We start from the raw sequence: 21,206 nt of genomic DNA, 5'->3' as shown, positions 1-21,206 counted from the left end.
TGTGCTGTAGTGTAGTTGTGTACTCTAGTTGTGTTCTGTTGTGTACTTTTGTGTAGTTGTGCTTTTTAGAACAATATCACTTTTCTAGACAGAACTTTTCCTACAATCTGCCAGAAAATAATCCTATTTGTTTCACTGTGAAAAAAAAGCCATATGGCCACATTTAAGTTAAAGTTGAGATGTAGTTTCACCTGGCACAGACAGGTGGGTGACAGTGTACCCGTCTCTCCATGCCAGTCGTGTCCTCTGGGCACTGTGGCGGTGTATGAGGGGTGATTGTGAGGGGCTTCTCGGGTGGTATCCATCACTCCCTGCTTGTACAAGCATGGCGCGGAGGAGCCGAGAGCAGCTGCTCTGAGTCTATGATAGATAGGCTTCCTTCCAGAGAGAGGGGCTCTGATGTCGGCTTGTGTCAGGGGCTGGCCAGAAGGCGGGCTCTGCTCTTTGATGTCGGGTCCTGGGATGGTCAGAGAGGACGGCGGCGGAGCAGAGCTGCTGGCACGGTGCCGCGGCTTCACACATGTACTCAGTGCAAGTGCCAGCTGAAGACACTGCAAGGAAGGGACAAGGACGAAGCGATGCGAGGCTGGCGGCGGCACTGGAGACACTTCTGTGAGGGGCACAAGAGGCAGCCACAGTCCGCACAGCACTTGTGAGGGGAACCGAGGGGCGCGGGCTGGGGGAGAGCGACCGAGGGAAGGAGGGCGGGAGGGAGAGACGTGAGGGGAGAAGAGGACCTTCCCCTGCTCTGTCTGCACACAAGGGAACATGCTGGGGGCACACTGGCTGGCGGGGCTCCTCTGTCACCTCTGCTTCCTGCACATCCGCTCCTGGGAAAGCCGGCTTCACCCCAAGCAAGGTAATGGCACTGACAGCACAGACTGACTGACAGCACGGACTGACTGACAGCACGGACTGACTGACAGCACGGACTGACTGACAGCACGCACTGACTGACAGCACACACTGACTGACAGCACGCACGCACTGACAGCACGCACGCACTGACAGCACGCACGCACTGACAGCACGGACTGACTGACAGCACGGACTGACTGACAGCACGGACTGACTGACAGCACGCACTGACTGACAGCACGCACTGACTGACAGCACGCACTGACTGACGGCACGCACTGACTGACAGCAGGGACTGACTGACAGCACGCACTAACTGACAGCAGGGACTGACTGACAGCACGGACTGACTGACAGCACGCACTAACTGACAGCACGGACTGACTGACAGCACGCACTAACTGACAGCACGCACTGACTGACAGCACGCACTGACTGACAGCACGCACTGACTGACAGCAAGCACTGACTGACAGCAAGCACTGACTGACAGCACGCACTGACAGCACGCACGCACTGACTGACAGCACACACTGACTGACAGCACACACTGACTGACAGCACGCACTGACAGCACGGACTGACTGACAGCACGGACTGACTGACAGCACGGACTGACTGACAGCACGGACTGACTGACGGCACGCACTGACTGACGGCACGCACTGACAGCAGGGACTGACTGACAGCAGGGACTGACTGACAGCAGGGACTGACTGACAGCACGCACTGACTGACAGCACGCACTGACTGACAGCACGCACTGACTGACAGCACGCACTGACTGACAGCACGAACGGACTGACAGCAGGGACTGACTGATAGCACGGACTGACAGCAGGGACTGACTGACAGCACGCACTGACTGACAGCATGCACTGACAGCACGGACTGACAGCAGGGACTGACTGACAGCAAGGTCTGATTGACAGCACCAGCCTGTACTGCAATGAATGGGAGTCCCCACCTTGTGGATATATGGATTTATGTAGGACAGTGAATGATACACCGCTCACAGGTTCTATATGTCCCAGGACTTTATAATGTTGCCTTTGTCTCAGATTCTGGCACTTGTAGTGCAGATGGACACCATTATAACTATTGTGTTCATTATAACATGTTTTCTGCCATATTTTACAATATATGGCAGAATATGGGTCAGTGACTAGGTCCTAACGAGAGAAATCCATTGATGAATGCGCCCTGTGAGGTGATTCCCGGCACCCACTCTTATGAGGAAGCCAGTGGCGGAGCTCCTGTGGGGTGACCCAAAAGTGGCATCATTCATTCATACAAAGAGTGGCGTGGGTGACCAGTGGCGTGGATGACCAGTGGCGTGCGCGACCAGTGACGTGGGTGACCAGTGGCATGTGTCCAATGTTCTGACTCCATTGTTCTTCATGTACCTCATGATGTGAATGTAACATACAAAGCAATGGATGTTATGTGGTGAACATAGCCGATCCAGCACAAAGTGTCCTCTGAATGGCTCTCACGGGGGTGAATTGAGGGGGCTGCCAATATGGGGTCTCCAGCACATCGGACTGTAGTGATTTTACAATAAATATGTGCTCATCCCTTTGGCATCCAAAAAAGCCAACCCTTTTTGATGAGCGGAGCCAAATGATCCCGCTTACCAAAAAAAGGCTAATGTTCAGGTAATTTTTCAGTTCTTTGCCAATGTAAGTATTTCAGCCAATCCAAATGTGACAGATCAGAGTTGGAAATGATGTGTGAGAGCAATATTGGCCAGAATGAATGACTGCTCCCTCTTATTGGCCATTATATGGCATTTTTTTGTAACGGCTTCATACATGGATCTGTGATGTGGGGATTATTTCAGGTATAGTTGTCCGCCTTTGTCTTTATGGCCAGCTCTAACTTTTCAATATAGTCAGAACTTAATTTTTTTCAGTAAATGTAGTTTTACACACAGGAGACTTTGGAAAAATGTCTTTTTCATGACATTTTTACTGGTGTTTTCGTGCATTTTTTCCCCAAAAATAACATAGCAGACGGATTTTACTTGAGACTCCAAGGGATATGGGCACTCTATGAACAATGGTGGAAAAAAACACTGAAAAAGGATGTGTAAAGCAGACATGAGGTTGAAATCACAAAAACTGTTTTTGTATCAATTTTTGGTCATCTTTTTAGCCAAAGTCAGAAGTAGATTCAAAATAAATGGGAAATAAATGGACTAAAATGTCTTCATCCTACTGAATACACTACTCGCTTTAAGGGCGCAGTCAGATGGCCGTATAGATTGGAACCCAGTGCACGGACTGGCCGGCGGCACTCTCGACCCGAGCGTGACAGCTTCATATATTTCTATGCTCCGGTCGAGAGAGCCAGTCTGAGCACTGCGGTCTGATCTCCGTCCGTCATCTGACTGCGCCCTAACAAAAAACTGACTTCCAAAGCATTTTAAAAACAAGACCAAAATACATTTCTGCAACTTGTCTGCGACTCGCTGTCTTGAAATGTTTTAAAATTGTGATTTTTCATAAAAAAAACCTGCTTTTGCCTATTGAGAAAAAGTTGTGTGCAAATTGTGAGCTTTGACCAAAAATCCAACGAGGTCAAAATTTTTGTGACTGAACAATCATGGGTCAAAACAGAACCTCATTGACAATCATTAGATGAAAAGTTTCAATGCGTCACCATGATCTTCATGTTATGTGACCAGCGTCGTCGGGTAGCCTATCCTTAATGGTTTTGTCTCATCTTATTAAATGGGAATAGTTGCAAAGTGCATATAAAAACAAGCAACTTTTGGAATTTATATTTTTTTTATAGAATTTTTAATTCCATAGTGTACAGCTAGTTGCCAAGGTTACTGGCCACCTCTGTGTTCTGTTAGTGGCCGGATTATTTTGCAAGCTCTTTGATAGACACTGAAGAAGGCCAGATCTTTGGATCCGATCAGCTTCAGAGCCACTGACCTTCTCCAATGCCAAAAAGGCAAAGCTACATTTGTAGAGCTGACAATTTGGGTATGAATTACATATGACTGTGGATCCACACAAGGTTTAGCATCATTGTCATTTGTTTTTCTGTGTGAGATCCATAAGAAGAATGACCATTATCACTCTTCTCATGGATGATTTTTTTCTTAAAAGACATGAGAAAAAATCTTTTTCAAGTAAAGTACCATATTTACTAACATTGGATGTGAAAGGTTATAGGATCCCACGAGTAAAAGGAAAACATGGATTTACATAAGACTACCATTCAGGGCCTTGGAAAAGATGGCTAACAACCTAACAGCTGTTATTAGTGGTTTTCTCCCAGCATCTGTTATCCATTTAATACAACAGAATAACCGAGGAAAGTCTGAGAAGGATATTAAAGACTTCACACAGCACAATTTTTTTTTCAGACAGAAATGAACCATAACTTAAAGGTGTTGTCCTCCTCCAGTGCTGCATGGTTCCTCGCCGGTGTGCGTGCTTCCTTTTTTGGCAGGACAGGCATATGGCAGTTGCAGCCAATCAGTGGCACAGCAGTGATCAACACTTTACCGCTGTGGACAGTGATTGGATGCAGCGGTCACTTTTTTGTATGGGCAGAACAGGATGTACATAGAGTGGTTCTTGTACATCATATTTCTCTTATACAGGTATGTGACTGCAGCAGCCAGTGATTGTGGAATCCCATGTCATTAGAAAAGGAAATTCTAAGACTAGCGGGGGTTCCGGGCATCATTGGAAGAGGAACGGTGGGAATCCTATACTTCCCCTTTGTAGCACTGTCACCAGTTTTGCAGTGTCTCCCTTTAAATGTAACTTGTTACATATTATCAAAACTTTTGTAAATGCTCACATCTCTCTCTTTTTTTTTTTTTTTTTTTAGAAACATATGTAGCAATTGTAGTGCTCTAGGGTCTAGAAGACAATAATGGAAATATACTAAGCTACACGTGCCATAATTGTGGTTTAATTTGGAACAAAAAACTAGCATACATGCCTTTCCCTGCGTTATTTTTGCAGGCACTCAACTGTCACTTGCCTAAAAAAAAGGAAAAACTGAGTGGCTTGTTAAAAGGGGCATGGACTAAAGCACACCATGCACCAAACTTTTGGCACAAAGTAAGCCAACGTATAGATGGTGTAAAGTTAAGCCCCCATATACAATAAACTAATGTTGTCCTTCACCCGCTGATATTGAAGGGGTTGGGGGACACTATAAAGTGTATATGGGCACCAGTGAACTGATCGTTGAGGGAGATGTCGATCAGGCATGTCTGATTCTGGACTGCTGATCACTTTATTCTCTCGGAAAAAAAGCCGCTAGCAGAGATGTCTGTCTGTGGCTTTCTCATTAAAAACACAGGAGTGCTTGGCCAAAAGAGCTCTCCTGTGTATTGGAGAGATGGCATTCGGCAGAATGATCTGCCGAAGCATGGTTCGGCCGACTGCCATATAATGTGTATGGCTGGCTTTAGACAGCAATGGCTAGAAACCAGCCAGAGTTATCTTCCAGCATGACTCACTGTGATAAACTTGGTGAGTACAGAGACTTTCTAATCAAAAGTTTAGACTGGCTAAGGAGTAAATTGGACCCAGAGTTTGAATTATAATAATAATAATAATAATTAATAATTAATTTAACTCCTTTACAAATAATGAACTATATATATCTGTCAGATCAGGCAACACTGTATTATGACCTCCATTGAACTTCCTCTGCATGTGAAATCAGTGCTTGGTGTGTGTTGCTGACACCTTTACTGATTCCATATCTGAGCTGTGGAAAATACTGACATGACTTCAACGCTTGCTTAAATATGTACTGCAATTGAGTTTTTTTAATACAATTTTGCAAAGATATTTCAAGTGCTATAGAAACAAAACATAGAAGCTGTTTTTATAAAAGTACATATAGATACTTAGTAAGGCAACAAGTAACCATTGTTTTAATATCTTATTAGACATTCGGTATATTTCCATTCCTGAGATCGGAGATGACAATAGGCGAACTGTACCTGTGGTTTCAGGAGACCTTGTAGCACAATGTCTTGTGTCTGCCCCTAGATCCTCCCATTTCACTCTCCACTTCATAGAACTTTATGAGCACCAATTTTCATCCTCTATCTCAGTAATATGAACATTTGCCTTCACAAAATAAAGATTTTACATATTTTACTCATAAATTGAGAGTGAAAGATCAGTTCATGAGGAGAAAGAAGCAGATTTCTCTGATAAATACAATGGTGTGAAAAAGTGTTGCCCCCTTCCTGATTTCTTATTGTTTTGCATGTTTGTCACACAGATCCTAAAACAAATTTAAATATTAGACTAAGATAACACAAGTAAACACAAAATGCAATTTTTAAATGAAGGTCTTTATTATTAAAGAGAAAAGAAATCGAAACCTACAGGGCCCTGTGTGAAAAAGTGATTGACCCCTAAACCTAATAACTTGTTGGTCCACCCTTAGCAGCAACAATTGCAATCAAGCGTTTGCAATAACTGGCAGTGAGTCTTTTACAACACTCTGGAGGAATTTTGGCCCACTCATCTTTGCAAAATTGTTGCTGCTCAGCCACATTGGAGGGTTTCCAAGCATGAACTGCTTTTTTAAGGTCATGCCACAGCATCTCATTTGGATTAAGGTCAGGACTTTGACTAGACCACTCCAAAGTCTTAATATTGTTTTGCTTAAGCCATTCAGAGGTGGACTTGCTGGTGTGTTTTGGATCATTGTCCTGCTGCATAACCCAAGTGCGCTTCAGCCTGATGTCACTAACAGATGGCCAGACATTCTCCTTCAGAATTTTTTGGTAGACAGCAGAATTCATGGTGCCATTTACCACAGCAAGTCTTCCAGGTCCTGAAGCAGCAAAATAGCCCCAGACCATCACACTACCACCACCATATTTTACTGTTGGTATGATGTTCCTTTTCTGAAATGCTGTGTTACATCTTTGCCAGATGTAATGGGACATACACCTTCCAAAAAGTTCAACTTTAAGAATTTGTGTTCAAATATGTATGTATGTCTGTATGTATTTGTGTATCTGCATATTGTATGTGCGCATATCTGTGTACCATGTGCATGTATGTATGTGTGTGCATGTCTGCGTACCATGTGCATGTCTGCGTACTGTGTGCGTGCATGTCTGCGTACTGTGTGCGTGCATGTCTGCGTACTGTGTGCGTGCATGTCTGCGTACTGTGTGCATGTCTGCGTACTGTGTGCATGTCTGCGTACTGTGTGCGTGCATGTCTGTGTACTGTGTGCATGTCTGCGTACTGTGTGCGTGCATGTCTGCCTACTGTGTGCATGTCTGCGTACTGTGTGCGCTTGCATGTCTGCGTACTGTGTGTACTTGCATGTCTGCGTACTGTGGGCATGTCTGCGTACTGTGTGTGTGGGTGCATGTCTGCATACTGTTTGTGGGTGCATGTTTGCATACTCTTTGTGTGTGCATGTCTGCATATGTGAAGAATGAGGGGACAGCCTGGGCCCTGTGTTGTATACCTAATTTTCATCGTCGTATCTGTGCATCACGAATCGTTTATGTGTTAAAGGGGCCCACTGAGACTCTTTCTCGAGGGGCACACGAAAACCTGGAGCCGGCCCTACTGACAGCAGACCCTTATGCAGAGCCAGTATCAGTTAGGGCCAGGGTCGCAGTTACAGCCGCCCAGAGCGGTGACTGAATCCATGCCGCCACCGCTCCCGTGACTGAAACAATTTTTCCCTGGCAGCATTTGGCTAAGTTCAGGCATCGGGAAGGTTAATAACACCATTAACCTGCAGATAGACCCCATATCTGCAGGTTAATGGCTTTTTTTCTTGTGACAGGTTCACTTCAAATTTCAAGCAATTTAGAAAATAAACATTTCTGGTAATTCCATAAAATTCCGGTCTATCAAAATGATCAAAATTTAAAATTACTTGATCTGAACGGTAAATGCTATAAAGAGATAAAATCAAAACACCAAAATTGCATTTTTTTTGTGGTCTCAACACCTCCCTTAAAAATGCAACCATATACTAGTATTAATAAAGACGTCAGCTAACCATGTGAAAAACAAGCTTTCAAACAGCTCCATACATGGAAATATAGAAACATTATGGGTCTCATAGAATGGTAACAATTTTTTTTTAAAACTTCTGTATATTTTTCATAGCTAAAATAAAAAGTTTGGTGTCACCGTAATCATACTGATCTGTAGAGTCATGTTGCCAGGTCATTTTTATCAAAGAATGCTGTAAAAAGAAAACTAAAAAAAAATATGGCGGAATTGCATTTATTCACTGCATGTTCACTGCAAGGAGGGACATCAGTTAAATTTTCTAGCAGAAAAGCTAGAATCGACCCTAATGCCATATTACAGAGAAATTTTCTCCTAGAAGCAAATGAAAGGTTTTGTCATAACACATTGTTATGGGAGATACTGAAAAATATACCTTTGTACCGTGTTACCCAGTACATAGAAAAAATAATAAAAACATCAAAAGATGATGACAAATAGCAAGATTTTGAGACTGCTCGGGTGTCTTCATCAGATATAGTTTAAGATAATACCGTATTTTTAGAATTATAAGACGCACTTTTTTTCCTCCAAAATTGTGAGGAAAATGGGGGTGCGTTTTATAATCCGAAGTGAGTTTACCAGGGGTGTTGGTGGCGGTGGAGTGGGTTCACAGGAGGCAGAGTCACCTGTTCTGGTCACTGACGGTGGCAGCAGGAGCGTGGCATGCTGCGGTGCCTGGGATCTCAGGAGGTGTCAGCGACGGCCTCCTGAAGCAGCAGCGATGGCTCCTGTGACCCCCCCCCTCCACCGCAGCCGCCTCCCCCAGGTAGGCTTTTTTCCTATTTTCCACCCCAAAATTTGAGGTGTGTCTCATGGTCTGCTACGTCTTATAATCCGCAAAATACGGTATATGAAGAGTAACCTATTTATACACAACAGGACACAGAATAGTGCAATAAATTAGACAAGTGACGTGAAGCAGAACTTTCAAAATGGGAAGGGGAGAATACTTGGGAAACACTGAAACAGCAGAGTGAGTGCAGTTTTTCCATATCTCCATTACGGTATATGCACAGAATGTCTTTTTACGGTGGATTTTGCCTGAAGAAGCACTCAGTAAATGCTCATAAGAATAAATATATGCATTTCTATGTAAAAACAACTTGCTGTGCATATGTTTAGGCTATTGAGCATCCTATAACTGCCACAAGTTTGAAAAGACACCAAGCGTCTAAAACCAATGACCTGACTATTCTTGGAAGATGCTCTATACTTTACCAGGCAAGTCAACGGGAGTCTCAAAAGAATCCCGGGCATCTTTTTGTTTTAGCAGCGTCTTCACTCAATGGAGAAAACACATGAAGTCATAACGACTACCAAAAGATGAATGAAAAACACTAAAAATAAATGTTGTCGGTGAAAAATGACAAGCACTCAAGAAAGACCAAAGAGATGCCAAAAAACAAAAAACGCCAACATGTCCTGAAGCGTCGTCCTTCCGTCTTCGGAGTTTAAAAGACTTCATGTGCACATGCCCTTAAAGTTTAATTGAGAGGCACTTCACATGTACTGGAACATAAGGTTAATTACAAGTAAGGTTATGTGTATCAACGGCATCATGATATTTGGAGCAATTTAAGTGTCATTAATCACAACATCTACCATATTAAGCCAGCAGGTCTGGAGAAGTGGTGAGTGTTCAACCATATGAAACTAGATTTATGCACAACTGGTTATTCTGGACAAGTTTATATTATATTCTAATGACCAAAATTACAATAAGAATAGTGTCACACTAACTACAAAATATTGTACCTTGAACATAAAATGCAAAAAAAACATTAATGTGGCTACTCAAAACTTTTAATCACTTCACATACAGTGGAGAAAATAAGTATTTGATACACTGCCGATTTTGCAAGTTTTCCCACCTACAAAGAATGGAGAGGTCTGCAATTTTTATTGTAGGTACACGTCAACTATGAGAGACAGAATCTAAAAATAAAAAAACAGAAAATCACATTGTATGATTTTCAAACAATTAAATTGGATTTTATTGCATGAAAAAAGTATTTGATCACCTACCAACCAGCAAGAATTCTGGCTCTCACAGACCTGTTAGTTTTTCTTTAAGAAGCCCTCCTACTCTGCACTCATTACCTTTATTAATTGCACCTGTTTGAACTTGTTACCTGTATAAAAGACACCTATCCACACACTCAATCAATCACTCTCCAACCTCTACACCATGGCCAAGACCAAAGAGCTGTCTAAGGAAGCCAGGGACAAGGCTGAGATGGGCTACAGGACAATAGGCAAGCAGCTTGGTGAGAAGGCAACTGTTGGCACAATTAGAAAATGGAAGAAACACGACTGTCAATCTTCCTCGGTCTGGGGCTCAATGCAAGATCTCGCCTCGTTGGGTAAGGATGATTCTGAGAAAGGTCAGGAATCAGCCCAGAACTACACAGGAGGACCTGATCAATGACCTGAAGAGAGCTGGGAACGCAGTCTCAAACATTACTGTTGGTAACACACAACGCCGTCATGGATTAAAATCTTGCAGGGCACGCAAGGTCCCCCTGCTCATGCCAGCACATGTACAGGCCTGTTTTAAGTTTGCCAGTGACCATCTGCATGATCCAGAGGAGGCATTGGAGAAGGTCATGTGGTCAGATGAGTACAAAATAGAAATATTTTGTATCAGCTCCACTCGCTGTGTTTGGAGAAAGAAGAAGGATGAGTACAACCCCAAGAACACCGTCCTAACCGTGAAGCATGATGGGGGAAACATCATACTTTGGGGGTGCTTTTCTGCAAAGGGGACAGGACAATTGCACTGTATTGAAGGGAGGATGGATGGGGACATGTATCGCGAGATTTTGGCCAACAACCTCCTTGCCCCTGTAAGAGCATTGAAGATGGGTCATGGCTGGGTCTTCCAGCATGACAATGACCCAAAGCACACAGCCACAGCAACTAAGGAGTGGCTCCGTAAGACGCATTTCAAGGTCCTAGAGTGGCCTAGCCAGTCTCCAAACCTGAACCCAATAGAAAATATATTGAGGGAGCTGAAACTCAATGTTGCCCAGCGACAGCCCCAAAACCTGAAAGATCCAAAGAAGATCTGTATGGAGGAGTGGGCCAAAATCCCTGCTGCACTGTGTGCAAACTTGGTCAAGAATTACAGGAAATGTCTGACCTCTGTAATTGCAAACAAAGGTTTCTGTACTAAATATTAAGTTCTGTTTCTCTATTGTGTCAAATATTTATCTCATGCAATAAAAAAAAAATTAATTATATAAATTAAGATTCTGTCTCTCACAGGTGAAGTGTACCTACAATATAAATTACAGACCTCTCCATTCTTTGTAGGTCGGAAAACTTGTAAAATCGTCAGTGTATCAAATACTTATTTTCCCCACTGTATTTATGCTCATATGATCCTTTACAGCGTATTGGTGTAATAAATGGGAAGAGTAGTTCCCTATCTGGAGAATTTCATCACCTGAGGGAAAACTAATGGGGGGGAATAGATACCCCATAGGAATAGTCATGTCTACTTACCATATCAGGAGCAGCGGTATATAAATGATTTTGCTGCTCATTTCAGCAGAGTCCTAGCGTACCACACACTTGTTTCAAATGCAGGAATAGGGCTCTATAGATACTGGTGGAAGTTTAGGGTTTCCTATAAAGATTACACACATACATTAGTCATACAGTAGTATTGTGGTCGATCAATTCTAATTCATTGTGTTACATTGCAGCTAGTTTCCTGAAATCACTTTCATCATATGAGATTGTCATACCATCTCGAGTGAATCATTTTGGACAAGTGTTCCCTTCTAACCAACATTTCAGAAGAAAGAAAAGGAGTCTAGAACCTGAAACTTTACATCCTGTCCTGAACAGGACTTATTATCACATTGCTGCCTATGGTCAGCTCTTCCATTTTAACCTTACCAATGATGCAAGCTTTATTGCGGATTCTTACAATGTTATCCATATTGGAAACCAAAGCCATGTCCACCTTGACTTCTCGGACCTCAAGCATTGTTTCCACAGTGGGCATGTCAACAGTTTGGAGACACATTCTGCTATCTTAAGTCTCTGTGGTGGCATGGTAAGTTTATAAAACTTTCATTTTGTTTTACTTAACCATAAAATATTTTTGATATAGACTGTCTAATTGTCCAAATGCAAAAGTATTTTCCCCTCTAAATTTATGTGACACTTTTTATTATCTTTTGACATCAAAATAACTAGAAGATTTTTGATAATTTAATATGTATTTCCTTTCCATACTTTTGTGAAAGAATGTATCTAGTTAGTAATTTATAAAAGTTTGTCTATTACTCTGTGTGGTGTAGTTAAAACCCAAGGCTCCAAAAATAAAATTACAGAAGCTCGCCAGAGATTTTTTTTTTCATTTCTACACCCTCACCTGTTTGTCTCTCACACTCTGGTCCTGTATAATGCATATTGTACTTACTTCCCTTTAGTTCAGCCTCTTTTATTTTCTGATCTGATGCCATTTTGAACTTCAGATTTAACTTTTTGCTCTCTGTATTCTGGTATTTATCTCATGATGCATTTTATTTTTTTTTATTTATTATGCTTTGCGTATATAGCACCATCATATTCCATAGCTCTTTACATACAATATCATCACTGTCCCCATTGGGACTCACAATCAACATTCTCTATCAGTATGTCTTTGGAGTGTCGGAGGAAACCCACACAAACACGGGGAGAACATACAAACTCCTTGCAGATGTTGTCCTTGGTGAAATTTGAACTCAGGACCCAAGTGCTGCAAAGCAACAGTGCTAACCACTGAGCCACCATACTGCCCCAATGCGTCGGCACAGTATCACATGGCAGTCAATACTACCCCTCCTGCTTGGGGACGGAGTGATTATTCATATAGTCCCCTAAATAATCTAAAAGACTACCGTATATGTTGACAGTCAGGAAATCTAAAATTGCATCATCTGGGTCAGTGTTTTTCATAATTCTCAAGCTTTTAAGGACAGGTCCACCTGTGTGATATGGCTTTTAAAACTAAATAAGAAATAGTACGAAAGATTTTTTACTACTGCCTACCTTACAGAAAGCTGATAATTTGCTAGATCTGCCTGCTTAGTGCAGAGAGACTGTAGAAAGAATGATACTGTGGCCCTGATTCATCATTGCTTTTGCGCCTGTTTTTTTGTCAGGGTTTGTGTGTTTTGTGCCTTTTTCTGTTTGCCTTTTTTTTAAGTCTATGTTTATGTGTTTTTTTTCTTTCTGCTTTGTGGGCAGAGTTTAAACATTCCAGATGTTTTTGCCTGATTCGTCAATTGCAACTTTTTAAAAAATTGCAAAATTTGGGGCAACTCCACTCCAGTTTCCCCCAGTGTATTTTGAGTGCATCAATATCTAGGTTCAAGTTTTGCACCATTTTGCAAACTGTGCGGCTTTTGACACCAAGCAGAAAAAAACACCTTTTTTGACTTTGTACCAAATTCATTAATTTGGTGCAAAAAATGGCTACTAATACCACAAGACAAAAAGGGAAAGTGACTTAACAAAACGCAAATGATGAATTGGAGCATAAATGTGGTGTTGTTGCTGGGCAGATGAGTTTACTTCATGAGAAGAGTTTTCATCGCCGCTCTACTTGCCTACTAAGGGAAGTAAGTACTTTAAAAGCATTCCACAGTGCTTCAGTGTCTGTCACTATCACAGTGGTCTCTGCTCTGATCGGCATAGAGCAGTATGACAATGATGGACACTGATGCGTTGCGGAGAAGCAGGGAAGGCTCTTCTAATAAAGGAAAACTATGTCCTAACACTAGCGCTTCCTGTATCTTGACCCACACATGTGCATTGCAAGCATGCGTGGTGTAGAGGAAAGAATGAGAAGCAGTGCTAGCAACAAGTTGGCGGCACGCTTCCATTGAAAAATAGTTATATAAATCAAATGTTTTTAGGCAGTGACTGCTTTGAAAGGCAGTCTCTATCTAAACAAGTAAACATATATATAATTAAATTTTTATTTTTAATTAAAAGTTGTTTTTTGTTGATAGGTATTTTTTAATGTAAGACACAAATAACTCAGGGTTCAGTTATACTAGCCACTCCCAGCCATGATTACTGCCATATGTGTTGAATCTAAACAACGTTAAAAGACAAAGATGCTAACAACATTCAAATATACTATTCCGAAAATGATTACAAAATAATAGCTAAGGCTCTAGGACTCCAGCGAACCACAGTCAGAGTCATTATCCATAAAAGGAGAAAATGCCTCACTTGACACATTTCAGGACAATTTACATGATTCCACAATAAAGCTGTAAGCACACCAGCATATGGCATCTGATGCGATATGCTAATGACCCTCGGCTCCAGCTCTGCTGTCAGCGGGAGCAGAGTGTCAGTGCTCTGTGCTCCGATCCTCTCGTAATTTCTCCATCTCCTCCATGGCCTGACTCGGCGTATACCGGACTGCACTGGGATGACATCTGAGTGCAGTCCGATGTTTCACATGCACCCGTAGACTTGCATGAGTGCAAGTGAGCCAGGTTTGCTGCCAATCGCTGCGATTGTTCTCTCATGCCAAATCGGCATGAGAAAATGATCGCTGATGTGAGCTGCCCCATAGAATAATACTGGCCCGAGTGTTATGCGATGTTTTATCACATAGCACTTGGCCGTGTTATAAGCTAGTGTGACCCCGGCCTAAGAAAGACACTGGGCAAAAATGGCATCTGTGAGAAAGTTGCAAGGCACAATACACTGCGGACCAAAACAACAGGCTGGTCTCGCATTTGAAAAAATGCATCTGGATATCCCCTAGTACTTTTGGGATAATATTTTGTGGACTGATGGTTCAGAGGTGGATCTTTGTGTAAGAGATGGGTCCCACTACCATTACATTTGGGATAAATCTAACACTCTATTTCACCATAAGAACATTTATAGCAATCAAAAATAGTGGTTTTAATGTGATAGTGTGGGGCAGCTTTTTCTCAGCACGACCTGGATGACTTGTCATAATTGATGGAACCATGATTCCTCATCAGTTTGTGACCTAAAGCTCAAGCTCAGCTGGGTTATGTAGAATGACAATGATCTACATGACACAAGCAAGTCTAACTCTAAATAGCTCAAAAGAAACAAAATAAAGGTTATGGAGTGGCCAGGACAAAGTCCTGATAGCATTCTTCCAAAATTACCCTTAGGGTTGGGTGTGGTTCCTAGAGGTCAGGTAGTAGAAATTACATGCTGATGAACACTCTCCCTATTGTTTTCTACTCCTAGTTGTTTAATAGTACCCAGTCCTGATGCAGCTTCACATTGCATTGTGCATATGGTGAGACTAGAATGACACAGACACAGCTGGGCAGTCCAGGGTGGCTTTAGGGGAATGGTTAGGATTAGTGTTGAGCGAGCACTAAAATGCTCGGGTGCTCGAAGCTCGGGCCGAGCTCGCCGTGATACTCGGCTGCTCGACCCGAGCAACGAGCCCAATGTTAGTCTATGGGAGACCCGAGCATTTTTAAGGCGGCACCCCTGGCAGTCTGTAGAAAGCCTAAAAAGTGCCCAAAACGATAGTGACAGTGCTCAAAAGACATGGGTGCAGCATGGGCATCGCCCCAGGAAGCATTTCTGACCCCCAGGTCACTGCTGTCAACAACGTGGTCAGAGGTATTAAGCCACTTTAACGAGCTCACAATAAAACGTTCAAAAACGAAACTGAAACGATTTTCCTGTGAAATATGTTAAGGAACATGCTTTCCAGGGTAAAGACTTGTGTATAAGGTAAAATTAATAACCAAAAACAAAAATACTCCTCCACACCTTGGGCTATGTTCACAAGTAGCATTTTTTATGCATTTTTGCACTTTTGTATTGCTTTCAACCGTGACAAATGCATTCACTGGGAAATGTCATTTTAAGATTTTACAACCTTATCTGGCCATGTGCGGTGTGACACATGCATACAGTGCTGAAAAGACATGGGAACAGCATGGGGAAGACCCCTGGAAGCATCTCTGACACCCAGGTCACTGCCTAAAAGTGTGCCCATCAGAAGTGATCTTTGCCGCATCAGAAGATGCAGACTTGCAACTATCCCCGTGCAAGTCCTTGTCCCAAGGCAGTGTTCAATTGTACCTCCCCCATTCCTTGCAATGCAAGCGCAAGTATGCAGCCTGCCACCCATCCACCCCCAAGCTGCAATACCATACTGCTAGCTTGCTTGCACTTGAAATGGGGCCTTTTAGTTTGGAGGAGGCAGAAGCTGGACACTACCTCATGGCTGCTTCGGCAGCGAGGTATCCATACTCAGTCCCCAGCCTTCCGGTGGCCGGGTGTCCACGCTCGGTCCCCAGCCACCAAGGGGTGGCCGGGTGTCCATACTCGGTCCCCAGCCGCCGAGCTGCCGGGTGTCCACACACGGTCCCCAGCCGCCCGTATTTCTCCTGGGAACTTCCCCCCACACACTTTTCTTAGCCCGGCCTGCTATAGGGCAGCATTGGACGAGCCCACCAGAGAACCAGACTCCTCCGGTGGGCCCTGACTTCTCCATCAGGGGAGTTGAGAGTGACAAGGTGAGGAGCATGATGATGATGATAGAAGTTAGCATCTGCTTTGTTTTCTTGGAATGCAAGCGTAAGTGTGCAACCTGCCACCCACCCACCCCCAGGCTGCAATACCATACTGCTAGCTTGCTTGCACTTGAAATGGGGCCTTTTAGTTTGGAGGAGGCCGAAGCTGGTCACTACCTCATGGCTGCTTCGGCAGCGAGGTATCCATACTCAGTCCCCAGCCACCCGGTGGCCGGGTGTCCATACTCGGTCCCCAGCCGCCCCACGGCCGGGTGTCCACACACGGTCCCCAGCCGCCTGGGGGCGGACTGGTGTCCATAAAGGGTCCCCAGCCGCCCCTATTTCTCCTTGGAACAAACCCCCCACACTTTTCTTAGCCCGGCCTGCTTTAGGACAGCATTGGACGAGCCCACTAGAGAACCAGACTCCTCCGGTGGGCCCTGGCTTCTCCATCAGGGGAGTTGAGAGTGCCAAGGTGAGGAGCATGATGATGATGATAGAAGTTAGCATCTGCTTTGTTTTCTTGGAATGCAAGCGTAAGTGTGCAACCTGCCACCCACCCACCCCCAGGCTGCAGTACCATACTGCTAGCTTGCTTGCACTTGAAATTGGGCCTTTTAGGCATGTGGAGGCAGACGCCGGCCACCATGTCATGGCTGCGTCGGCGGCCTGGTATCCATACTCAGTCCCCAGCCGCCCGGCGGCCGGGTGTCCACGCTCGGTCCCCAGCCGCCAGGGAGCGGCCGGGTGTCCATACTCGGGTCCCCACCCGCCCCGCGGCTGGGTGTCCACACACGGTCCCCAGCCGCCCCTATTTCTCCTTGGAACATCCCCCCACACTTTTCTTAGCCCGGCCTGCTTTAGGGCAGCATTGGATGAGCCCACCAGAGAACCAGACTCCTCCGGTGGGCCCTGGCTTCTCCATCAGGGGAGCTGAGAGTGCCAAGGTGAGAAGCATGAAGATGATGATAGAAGTTAGCATCTGCTTTGTTTTCTTGGAATGCAAGCGCATGTATGTAGTAGTGGCTAGGCCTGAGGTGGTCAGCGTTTTGGCGCATATCCTACCTCCTCTGAGGATTGCTGGATGTTTTCCTGCTACTATCCCAGTTCTATGACTCTCGTTAAAACAAAGCTTCGGGTGATGAATGATGGATGAGGTGGTGGCAAAGGAGAAAGAGCAGGAGGAACAGGGACCATTCACATCAATATCAGGCCAGTCAACCACACATGTCTAGTAGGATATGTACCAAAAGGAGACGTTCGGCTATACAGTTATAGGGCATGCAGTGAGTGCAATGCCTACCAAAAATTTCGAGGCACTCCAATGCCCCTTAAAAGTGACATGGAGGTCAGAGGGCCTTAACTAAACCGTTTTTTCCATTTATAGCAACTGGGTCTCCTGTGCACTGTTGGCCTAAGCAGTGAATGGAAGGCTTTCCAAAAATTATGAGGAACTGCAATGCCCCTTGAAACAGACGTTGATTACAGCATACTAAAAACCTTCTGCCCATTATTGGGGAGTGGGTCTCCCTTAGTATTCGCCTATGCATTCAAAAGCAAAAGCTGACTAAAATTAGGAGGAAATGCAATGCCCGTTGGAAGAGTCGTGGAGGTTAGAGGTAATTAAAAACAACATTTCAATGCCCCTTGGAAGAGACGTGGAGGTCACAGTAGCTTAACAAGACGGTTTTAATGCCCCTTGGAAGAGACGTGGAGTTCAGAGTGGTTTAACAAGACAGTTCTAATGCCCCATGGAAGAGATGTGGAGGTCACAGTAGCTTAGCAAGACAGTTTTAATGCCCCTTGGAATAGACGTGGAGGTCACAGTAGCTTAACAAGATGGTTTTAATGCCCCTTGGAAAAGTGATGGAGGTCGCAGTAGCTTAACAAGACGGTTTTAATGCCCCTTGGAAAAGTGATGGAGGTCGCAGTGGAATAAAAAGACAATATCAATGCCCCTGGGAAAAGTGGTGGAGGTCGCAGTAGCTTAACGAGACGTTTTTAATGCCCCTTGGAAGAGACGTGGAGGTCACAGTAGCTTAACAAGACAGTTTTAATGCCCCTTGGATGAGACGTGGAGGTCGCAGTGGAATAAAAAGACAATATCAATGCCCCTGGGAAAAGTGGTGGAGGTCGCAGTAGCTTAATAAGACTGTTTTAATGCCCCTTGGAAGAGACGTGGAGGTTGCAGTGGAATAAAAAGACAATATCAATGCCCCTTGGAAGAGACGTGGAGGTCGCAGTAGCTTAACAAGACGGTTTTAATGCCCCTTGGAAGAGTGGTGGAGGTCACAGTAGCTTAACAAGACGGTTTTAATGCCCCTTGGAAGAAACGTGGAGGTCGCAGTGGAATAAAAAGACAATATCAATGCCCCTGGGAAAAGTGGTGGAGGTCGCATTAGCTTAACAAGACGGTTTAAATGCCCCTTGGAAGAGTGGTGGAGGTTACAGTAGCTTAACAAGACAGCTTTAATGCCCCTTGGAAAAGTGGTGGAGGTGCAGTAGCTTAACAAGACGGTTTTAATGCCCCTTGGAAGAGCGGTGGAGGTCGCAGTAGCTTAACAAGACAGCTTTAATGCCCTTTGGAAAAGTGGTGGAGGTTGCAGTAGCTTAACAAGACGGTTTAAATGCCCCTTGGAAGAGACGTGGAGGTCGCAGTAGCTTAACAAGATGGTTTTAATGCCCCTTGGAAAAGTGGTGGAGGTCGCATTAGCTTAACAAGACGGTTTTAATGCCCCTTGGAAAAGACGTGGAGGTTGCAGTAGCATAACAAGACGGTTTAAATGCCCCTTGGAAGAGACGTGGAGGTCAGAGTGGTTTAACAAGACGGTTTTAATGCCCCTTACGAGAGCCATGCAGTACAGCATATTAAAAACATTATTCCCATTATTGGGGAGTGGGTCTCCCATAGTCTTTGCCTATGCCTTCCAAGCAAAAGCTGCCAAAAATTAGGACGGAGGAACTTGCAATGCTGGCAACACGGACCACGGTCACCCTGGTGGTATAGTGGTGGTGGAGGCTGAGGATAAGGAGAAGAGCAAAAAAAAGCCGAATTGAGGAAGCATATACCCATGTGTGGGTGTGAATCGGTGCATGGGAATACACCTCCCGAAATAACACAGTGGATTTGAATTTATGTTACTCTGCTGTCATTTGGTGGTGATGAGAAGTCTGGCCCAATCCAGCCCTTGTTCATTTTGATAAGGGTCAGCTTGTCAGCATTGTCAGTTGACAGGCGAGTGCGCTTATCAGTTATAATTCCCCCAGCGGCACTAAAAACACACTCCAATAACACACTAGCGGCAGGGTAGGCCAGGACTTCCAAGGCGTACAGAGCGAGTTCAGTCCAAGTTTCCAGCTTGAATACCCAATAATTAAAAGGCACAGAGGAATCACAGAGGACGCTGGTACGGTCGGCAAGGTACTCCCTCACCATCTTTTGAAGCTTTCCACTCCTTGTGAGAGTACCCCACGCCTCAGGGCCTGTAAGCTGGGCTTGTCTCAGAAAACTGTCCCAGAATATTGACAGTATTCCCCTGCCTCTGCTGGATTGGAGTTACATCTCTCTCGCCTGTGCTCCTTGGTTGGTCAACGAACTGTGACCTCTGCCGCTAGCGTGTTCAGATGGGAATGTTTTTAACAATTCTGCAGCAAGGGCCTTCTGGTACTGCCCCATTTTTGTAGACCTCTCCACCTCAGGAATAAGAGAGTGAAAGTTCTCCTTGTAGCGGGTGTCTAAAAGTGTCACCAACCAGTAATGACTGTCACCCAACATTTTGGCAACGCGAGGGTCACGGTTAAGGCAGCGTAACATAAAGTCAGCCATGCATGCCAGACTGGTAATGGGCAAGACTTCCGTGTCCTCACCAAGATGACGACTGACCATGCTCTCCTCCTCCTTCCCTCTGTCCTCAGGCCACCCACGCTGAACCGACTGTATGACAGTTGCACAGGTACTACCGTCTACAGCGCATGATACCAGCTCCTGTTCTTCCTCCTCCTCCTCTCCCTCATTGTCCCCCAATGCACGTTGAGATGAGATGATATGAGATGAGGCTGGACTGTGCGTAATCGCCCATTACAGGTTCTTGATCCATCTCATCATACTCTGGCTGCAATGCCTCCTCTTTAATTCTCTGCAGAGAGCGTTGCAAAAGACAGACAAGTGGGATGCTGACACTATTGATGGCGTCGCCACTCACCATCTTGGTGGATTCCTCAAAGTTTGTCAGGATGGTACATATGTCAGACATCCAGGTCCACTCCTGAGGTCTTATGTGTGGAGTCTGACCTGAATATCGACGGCCTTGTTGCAGCTGGTACTCCACAACTGCTCTCTTCTGCTCACAAATCCTTTTCAACATGTGGAGGGTAGAGTTCCAATGTGTGGGGACATCACACACCAGTCGGTGTGCCGGAAGCTGCAAACGCTGCTGCAACACAGCAAGGGCGGCGGAAGCTGTAGCCGACTTGCGAAAATGAGCTGACAGGCAGCGTACTTTGATGAGCAGATCTGGCAACTCGGGGTACGATTTAAGAAACCGCTGAACCACGAGGTTAAGCACATGAGCCAGGCATGGTACGTGTGTGATCTCGCCTCACCTCAGAGCCGCCACCAGGTTACGGCCATTGTCACACACGACCATGCCTGGATGTAAGTTCAGCAGTCTCAGCCACAGATCTGCCTGCTCTTTCACAGCTGTCCACAACTCACAAGCAGTGTGAGGTTTATCACCTAAGCTTATGAGTTTTAGCACAG

General features: G+C 44.7%; 1 protein-coding gene across 1 annotated transcript in view; it reads left to right on the top strand.

Moving 5' to 3' along the window:
* The first annotated feature begins 431 nt into the window (after positions 1-431).
* The window catches only part of ADAMTS20 (ADAM metallopeptidase with thrombospondin type 1 motif 20), a 342,835-nt gene continuing 322,060 nt past the window's right edge, over positions 432-21,206 (top strand). The window contains exons 1-2 of the mRNA XM_073652029.1: positions 432-859; positions 11,618-11,973. Coding sequence (XP_073508130.1) covers positions 769-859; positions 11,618-11,973 — 447 coding nt within the window. The 5' untranslated portion in view covers positions 432-768. The remainder of the gene's footprint in view (positions 860-11,617; positions 11,974-21,206) is intronic.

This window comes from Phyllobates terribilis, unplaced genomic scaffold (assembly GCF_046119375.1).
Source record: "Phyllobates terribilis strain yellow unplaced genomic scaffold, ASM4611937v1 Scaffold_11__3_contigs__length_659146591, whole genome shotgun sequence".
Lineage (NCBI taxonomy): Eukaryota > Metazoa > Chordata > Amphibia > Anura > Dendrobatidae > Phyllobates > Phyllobates terribilis.
Note: the sequence above shows the minus strand (reverse complement) of the source record. Positions and strands in the feature narration are given on the sequence as shown.